Here is an 8,077-nt window from a genome sequence, read left to right as displayed (position 1 = left end):
CCCAAAAAAAAAAAAAAAAAAAAAAAAAATGGCAACTTTGGATTAAAAGTCTTGATTCCCAGCTTCCAAGGAAGAATCCAATATCAGGCAACATGGAGCCTTCGCTCCCACGCAGACACCATGGCAGAGCTGAGTGGTGCCTTCCTCAGGGGAGAGGGGGTCTCTCCCCATGCCAGGCTCAACTCTCCCTCCTTCCTTGCCTGCCTGGCCCTGGAGGCATCTGAGTTTGTGACCCCACCCCACTGGGGTCTAAATAGTTCTTTAAAGGTAATAGACACCTTCTTTAACGTGCTTGTCCCCGTAATGAGCCACTAGACGTGTTTTTATTTAAAATTCCTGGGTTTTTTCTCAACTGACTTTCAAAGTATATCAGAGAAGGGATACATGGAGATTAACATCACAAATACTACTGAGGACTGGGAAGAAAAATCTGGGATGCAGTGAATCCGTGTCACCTGTTATTCCTTTAAAACTGTAGATTCTCAGGTTCATCCCTAGATATCCTGATTCAGCACTTAGATGGTGCTCAGGAATCTATATTTTGTTTTATTTTTTATTGAAGTGTAGTTGATTTATAATATTGTGTTAGTTGTAGGTATATAGCATAGTGATTCAGATTTTTTGCAGATTATATTCCATTATAGGTTATTCAAGATATTGGATATGATTCCCTGTGCTGTGCAGTAGGTCCTTGTTGTTTATCTGTTTTATATATAGTAGTGTGTATCTGTTAATCCGAAATTCCTAATTTATCCCTCCCCCCACTTCTATGCTTTTCTGTACGGCTAGAATCTTATTAGCATTCTCACAGAAATTAATGGTTAGGTAAGTTTGTTAGTAGTAATAAAATTTTTTTTACATAAAAAATTTTCTGTTGCATTGCTCAGAAAAACTTGGCATTATTTCAATTTATATTTTTTACTCAATGTATTTATAATTTTTTAGGTAGGAATTCCAGATTTGTGGCAGCTGCCGCTGCTTTGGGTTCCCTACTGCTGGCTCATTTTCTTCTGTTATTTCCCATTTTCTTATGTTTCTACTCTATAAGACAGAGTTAAAAAGTAAAGATGATTCATTTTCAGGAATTGTACTGCTTTAGGCTTAATTTGAGCCTCTGTTCTGTTTTTGTTTTTGTTTTTGTTTTTTTTTGCGGTACGCGGGCCTCTCACTGTTGTGGCCTCTCCCGTTGCAGAGCACAGGCTCCGGACACGCAGGCTCAGCGGCCGTGGCTCACGGGCCCAGCCGCTCCGTGGCGTGTGGGATCTTCCCGGACCGGGGCACGAACCCGTGTCCCCTGCATCGGCAGGCGGACTCCCAACCGCTGTGCCACCGGGGAAGCCCCTATTTTAAGTATAGTAGTTTGTACCCGTTAATCCCAAACTCCCAATTTGTCCCTCCCCCTCCTTCTCCCCTTCGGTAACCATAAGTTTGTTTTCTGTATCTGTGAGTCTGTTTCTGTTCTGTAAAGATTCACTTGTACTATTTTTTAGATTCAGGAATCTATATTTTAAACAAGCACCCCAGTGATCTTTATTATCGGACAAATTAGAAAAACATTGCCACAGATAAAAAGCGACGCAGTGCAAAAGACAGCTTCTATAATTAGCACCTGAATAATTAACAACTGTCTCCCGTTAGCATCCCCAAGCAGAATTGAAGGCTCATCTGTCACTTGGATCCCTGTTCCCCTTTTATCCCAATTGTAGTGCAGATGGTGACTTTGCCATTGTCAAGTTCACCAAAGTGCTCCTGGACTACACTGGCCACATCACGTGGACACCTCCCGCCATCTTTAAAAGCTACTGTGAGATCATCGTCACCCACTTTCCCTTTGACGAACAGAACTGCAGCATGAAGCTGGGCACCTGGACCTATGACGGATCCGTGGTGGCCATCAACCCGGTAGGTGGTGACCTGCTGTGAGGAGGTTGGATGCAGGAAAAGCGTGATTCAGGTCTCCAACTCTGCCCCTCCATTATCATAGGCTCTCAGCACCCATTCGAACTTTGGGGATTGTCTAGTTTGATGGTTCTCAATTGGTTGGGAAGGTTCTTGATGCACTGCATAAGAGAGCCACTTGGGGCTTAAATAATTCTCTATGCCCAGGCTGAGGCCCAAGAATTCTGATTTAATCAGACTGGGGTGGAGCTAGGGCACCAGTATATTTTAAAGCTCCCAAGTGACTTGAATGTATAGTCAACATGGAGAATCCCAATAGTCCAAACCCCCTTATTTTACAGGAAAGGAACCTAAGACCCCAAAGCAAAGGTGACCCAGGGTCCCTCCTGGGTATGTGACAGTGCTGGGATCGGTTGCCTTGTCACGGCTGATTAGGAAACCCTCCCCCTCCTCAGGGTGATTCAAAGTTTCATTCCATCTTCTCAGGAAAGCGAGCAGCCAGACCTAAGCAACTTCATGGAGAGCGGGGAATGGGTGATCAAGGAGTCCCGGGGCTGGAAGCACTGGGTGTTCTACGCCTGCTGCCCCTCCACCCCCTACCTGGACATCACCTACCACTTTGTCATGCAGCGCCTGCCCCTCTACTTCATCGTCAACGTCATCATTCCCTGCCTGCTATTCTCCTTCTTAACCGGCCTGGTGTTCTACCTGCCCACAGACTCAGGTGGGTGCAGTTGCCGTGGTGGCAGCTGCTGGCCCTGATGGATCTCGGGCTACTATTCCGGGCGAAGCCAGAAATAACCATGGCTAATAAACAAATACAGGCAGACAGACCCAAATCATCATCCCCGGGAGGATGCGTGTACTGACTGGCCATGTGCAGTGGTGAAATCCCAGCTGGGGCAGACTACAGAGCAGGCAGAGAGCTGAATGGGACTCTGAAGATGCACATACATAGCTCAGTCTGGTTAAGTGAATAACCACCAGCACCTATTTGCTGAATACCTGCTGTGTGTCCCGAAATGTGCTGGGTAAGGCGTGTATCACAGACACTACCGATGCCTCGTACCCCATGAAGTCACTTGCTGTACGTGACTGATCAGGTCTTGCCTCCTTTGCCCATGGCTTGAAATAGCTTTTGTGTATCTACTCTCCAGATGGCAGTATCTTTACACACAACACCACACTTCCCAAGTGGCAATTCTTTCCCCCATATCAGCCTGGACGACTGACTTACCTCCTACTGAGTAATCACATCTGTGACATAATTTCACCAGACACCAACAATCTACAGAAAAGGGGAAAAGGGAACACATATGCCTGCAAGCAAGTCACTGCTCTTAAATGATTTACAGCAGACAAGCAGGGAAAAAAGAAAGATGGTAACATGGTCCTCAAACTTATGACATAACAATTTTATCAAAAGGCCAAAAAAAAAAAAAAACCCACAAAAGTCTAAATCCAACTTTCCAACAAGAAAAAAAAAAACTTACACATTCACTCACTCAACATATACCGTTTAAACAACTGTTACAAGACAGGGATAAGGTAGAGAACAAGGCAGAATTTTCCCCACAGAACATATGTTCTAGGGATTGTACTCATTCCTAAACAAATGATCGCAAACAAATATTTTTTCACCTTTCTAATCAAATGAAGCTTCTTAAAGTGAAGATAGAAAACTCTAGGCAGGGCAATATGGAAACTAATCAGAGTTTCTATAAATATTAAATGATGTATGCTTGAAAAGCATTTAGAACAGTGAGACTGCTTGATAATTGTTAGCTATCGTTATTATCATTAATCAAGAAATTTGATGTACCTTGATAAATATTTTATATTTATAATTCTGTTTTCTTTTTTACTTTTGAAGACTTTCCTACCCACCAGAAACTGACAATTTCTTGTTTGCATCCACTCTGGATCCTGTGTATATTCCTAGCATCTGGATGCATCCAGAATGGGAAAAGCTCCACACTGGAAAGCAGGGCCACACGAGGGGTTTCCCAGGACACAAACACCAAGACCAACCCAAGGAAAGTCCCTTCCAAAGTCTCTCTACTGCATCTGAGCTGGTCAATCCCCACAAAAATATTCCAGTGCCATCCAGCCCCTGGCTTTCTTGTTTACTTGTCCAACCAAGACACCATCTGGAAATTGTTCACCCTGAAAGTGTAGGGCCTGGGGAAAAGATTCAGGGGAAGGGGAATCCCTCATCCCTTAGTATGAAAAACAAAAAAAGTCAAAATAAGAAAAAAAAAAAAACCCAAATCATCCCCTTAGATGAAGAAGAGAAAGTGAGCGGTGTGAAATCATTGATTTTGTCCTTTCTCGGCTTTGGTCTTGCAGCTTTTTTTGCTCCCACAATGAGAAAAAGATACGTGTACTTCTGGGCTGCCCATCCATCTGCTGGGTAACAAGTAGGCCAGGCTGCAGTTCAGTTTTGTGAGGTTTAAGACATTCTGCTGCAGACGGAAAAACTGCCATCTGGGGTCTCGATTACCACCCAGAACCTCTCTGGGTTCCCTGAGTTCCGCCAAGAAACGGAATGCTAGGCAAGAGGTGAAATAGCATTTCCTGCTTGGCAGCCTCTAATGGAAATGCCTGCCACTTGCCATCAGCAGCAGCTTTAAGGTGCCAAGGTCTCATAGGAAATTCTGCAGAAAAAATGCCCCACAACGAGACCTTGAGAACATGCCAGTCACGTTCCTCTCACCCTTGGGTTTTGGTGGTGTGCTCGTTTGCTAGGGCTGCCTTCACCAAGGACCACAGACTGGTGGCTTAAGCAACAGAGGTTTATTTTCCCACAGTGCTGGAGGCTGGAAGTCCAAGATCAAGGCGTCGGCAGGGTTGGTTTCCTCTGAGGTCTCTCTCCTTGGCTTGCAGATGGCTGTCTTCAGCCTGGGTCCTCACATGGCCTTTCCTCTGTGTGTGTGTGTGTGTCTTAATCTCCTTTTCTGATAAGGACACCAGTCATATTGGATGAGGGCCCACCCTAAGACCTCATTTTAATTGAATTACATCATTAAAGGCCCTATCTCCAAAACAGTGCCTGAGGTGCTGGGGCTTAGTGTTTCAACACATAAATTTGGGTGGAAGAACAATTTAGCCCATAACAGGTGGGTTGTGTTCGTTTCTTCTTTTGTCCAGGAGAGAAGATGACTCTGAGCATCTCTGTCCTGCTGTCCTTAACCGTGTTCCTTCTGGTCATTGTGGAGCTGATCCCTTCCACCTCCAGTGCGGTGCCCTTGATTGGAAAGTACATGCTGTTCACCATGGTGTTCGTCATCGCATCCATCATCATCACCGTCATCGTCATCAATACACACCACCGCTCCCCCAGCACCCACGTCATGCCCGAGTGGGTGCGGAAGGTGAGCGAGCAAGGCCCCGTAACACTTTGCCCAGGGCTGCCCCTCCCTCAAGGCATCCGCGGGTCTACTCTTCTGTGTGGCCAGTGGCCTCCTAGGTAACCCTTGTGGGCACTTAGGAACGGAAAGTCCTTTCTGGGCTGTAGGGGTTTTGGGGAAGGAACTTTCTTTGGCTTCTTGCTGGGTATAAATAACTCAAGCAACCGCCCCAGGGAGATAAGAAAACCAGAATTAACAAAGCCCATTCGAAACTCAACCTTAAAGAATCTCTTTGATTAGAGAAGATGAATAAATCACTATCCTTTTATTCAAATGCTGTGAAATCTTGAGATGTCTGTTTTTATGTCTTCCAGTTTGTGAACAGACTGCTTATTTTTTTGCTGGTAGAATCATCTGCTGAGACTAGAATAAGGGCTAGAAATTGGGAGTCGGGGTAGGGAGGGGGTTTGATGAGAGATTGTCAAGAAGTTTTAGTGAGGAACTTGGTCTCAAATATTTACATTACTGAATTTTAAAATGTGCTAACATTTCCAATATGTTGGTTCTTTTATACATCTTCACAGAGACACTAACGTCCAGCCTTTTGTGCACAATGCAAAAGATTTGTTATGAATTGACAGAGAAACTACTGCTTGCAATGTATTCTTTTGGGAGGAGAGACAGTCCCTGCTTCTCTAAAGGCCAAGTGACTCCTGGCAATACCTATGTTGCATTTCTTCAGGAGCAAGAAACAGAAGAAAACAGTCTAGCTGTTTTGTGGGGCCGGAAGCTTATATATTTTTTTTAACGGGAGGGGCCCTTTCTTTAACCTTCTGATCATGAGGACACAGACCTTGAAAGAAGTGGGTGCCTACAGGGGGTCTGGAAGCTTAAGCTTCGTTGGTTTCTTGAGTCAGTAGCTGCACACAGGCTCCCTCCAGTGGCAAGCTTCTGGCATTACAGAATCATCTCTGTTAGCCTTAGGAATTTGACAGGTCACAGGATACAGATGAGCAAGCTTTGAGAAAATCTAGTAGAGTCCTTTTGGTTTAGGGACAAAGAGGCTGAGGCCCAGAAAAGCTGAGTAATTCGCCTAAGGTCACATTGCTTATGCAAAATCAGAGTTTTATGCTTGCCCTGCTGACAATAATTCCCATACGTGGACTTCTTTTTTATTTTGTTATAGGTTTTTATCGACACTATCCCAAATATCATGTTCTTCTCCACGATGAAAAGACCATCCAGAGAAAAACAAGACAAAAAAATTTTTACAGAAGACATTGATATTTCTGACATTTCTGGGAAGCCGGGACCTCCACCCATGGGTTTCCACTCTCCCCTGATCAAACACCCCGAGGTGAAAAGTGCCATTGAGGGCATCAAATACATCGCAGAGACCATGAAGTCAGACCAGGAATCCAATAACGTAAGCTCTGTGGCTTGAGATCTGCACCTCTTGTTTAAATGGTCAAATGCTCGAGCACAGAGGGATGGGTTTGGCTTGATGGGAAGGTTGGCGTTCAATGGGCAGCTACTGACGTAAGATGCGCCCAGTGACCCCCTAGGCCATCTTAGCAAGTCATCATATTGTGAATAACCTATTTAAAAAAATAAAGATGATAATGCCAGTGGAGGGATGATCAACAGATTGAAGGGCCCCTAGATGACGGATAGCACGAACATCGTTGAGTCCATGATCGTCTTACGGAAATTCTAACGTATTCCTCTCTCCCAGGCGGCCGAGGAATGGAAGTATGTTGCAATGGTGATGGACCACATTCTCCTCGGAGTCTTCATGCTCGTCTGCATCATCGGAACGCTGGCTGTGTTTGCAGGTCGGCTCATTGAATTAAATCAGCAAGGATGAGCAGAAAGCTGAGCTGAACCTTAGCGCCAGGGAGATTCGTCTACTTGGATACATGCTCACTTATCAAACATTTAATTTTCTGTATTTATTATTCATGACAAAAGTTTCTGTTTACATAAGGTTATGGCCTCAAAGTGTCTTCACATTGCTTCTCCCTTCACTCCTGCTGTGGCTGCCTGGAGAGTGAACCCTTTGCAGTAAATGAATCTGGATTGGTACATGAAGCATTCATTTCCAACAGTGTCCAGAAGAATTTTGCCCAGGATAACTGAGCTTTTCTGTTAGTTTTTTAAATTATTAAATTTTACACAAAGAGTCTATCCTTTGCTTAAAAGTCAGTTTTGTACCTGCTAAAAAAGCCCCATCTACCAGTCCCAAAAAGATGAAACATTTGACTTGGAGAGAAAGAAAGCAGTAGAAAGACAATAGGAAAATTCTAGAATGGCCACCACAATGCAAACTGCCTCAAAAACTCATGCTTTAAAGTAGGTTTCTAGAACTTGGAGGTGAGGGAAGGTCTTCCCAGTCTAATACAGCACCTGAGCTTGATGCTCGGGGTTTGAGGGAAAAGAGGTCCTAACCTGTATTGAGTGTGGGCCCAGGCACTGTGGGAAGGGGCTCGCAGGCATGTTTTTATTTATCCTCAGAACTCTCATGACTGTCCCTGTTTTACAAATGCGGAAACTGAACTTGAGGGAGGTTAAGTTCACGGCCCAAAATAACAAGTAGAACTGACATTTGAACCTAGACCTTGTAGGTTCAAAGCAGCTCTGGGCTGGGCCAGTTCATCTGCTCGCTTGCTCTTTGGATCAACTCTGGCTCCATCTGGGCCATTCTGCGACTCTGGTCAGTGTTTCTGAGAGGTTCAGTCCTAGTGTCAGCCATCTTTCTGCCTTCCCAATTAAACCACCTGCCTTTTCCCCGTCCTTACCCCACTCCTGTTTGGGGTTCTAGTTCTATA

General features: G+C 44.7%; 1 protein-coding gene across 1 annotated transcript in view; it reads left to right on the top strand.

Moving 5' to 3' along the window:
• CHRNA1 (cholinergic receptor nicotinic alpha 1 subunit) overlaps positions 1–7,325 on the top strand; it is a 16,629-nt gene extending 9,304 nt beyond the window's left edge. Inside the window, exons 5-9 of the mRNA XM_007451071.1 lie at positions 1,707–1,902; positions 2,386–2,623; positions 5,050–5,273; positions 6,436–6,675; positions 6,985–7,325. Of these exons, the coding sequence (XP_007451133.1) occupies positions 1,707–1,902; positions 2,386–2,623; positions 5,050–5,273; positions 6,436–6,675; positions 6,985–7,116 (1,030 nt within the window). The 3' untranslated portion in view covers positions 7,117–7,325. The remainder of the gene's footprint in view (positions 1–1,706; positions 1,903–2,385; positions 2,624–5,049; positions 5,274–6,435; positions 6,676–6,984) is intronic.
• Positions 7,326–8,077: the final 752 nt, after the last annotated feature.

The sequence above is a fragment of the Lipotes vexillifer genome, unplaced genomic scaffold (assembly GCF_000442215.2).
Source record: "Lipotes vexillifer unplaced genomic scaffold, Lipotes_vexillifer_v1.1 scaffold645, whole genome shotgun sequence".
NCBI lineage: Eukaryota > Metazoa > Chordata > Mammalia > Artiodactyla > Lipotidae > Lipotes > Lipotes vexillifer.
The sequence above is the reverse complement of the archived record's forward strand: the minus strand, read 5'-3'. Positions and strand labels throughout refer to the sequence as shown.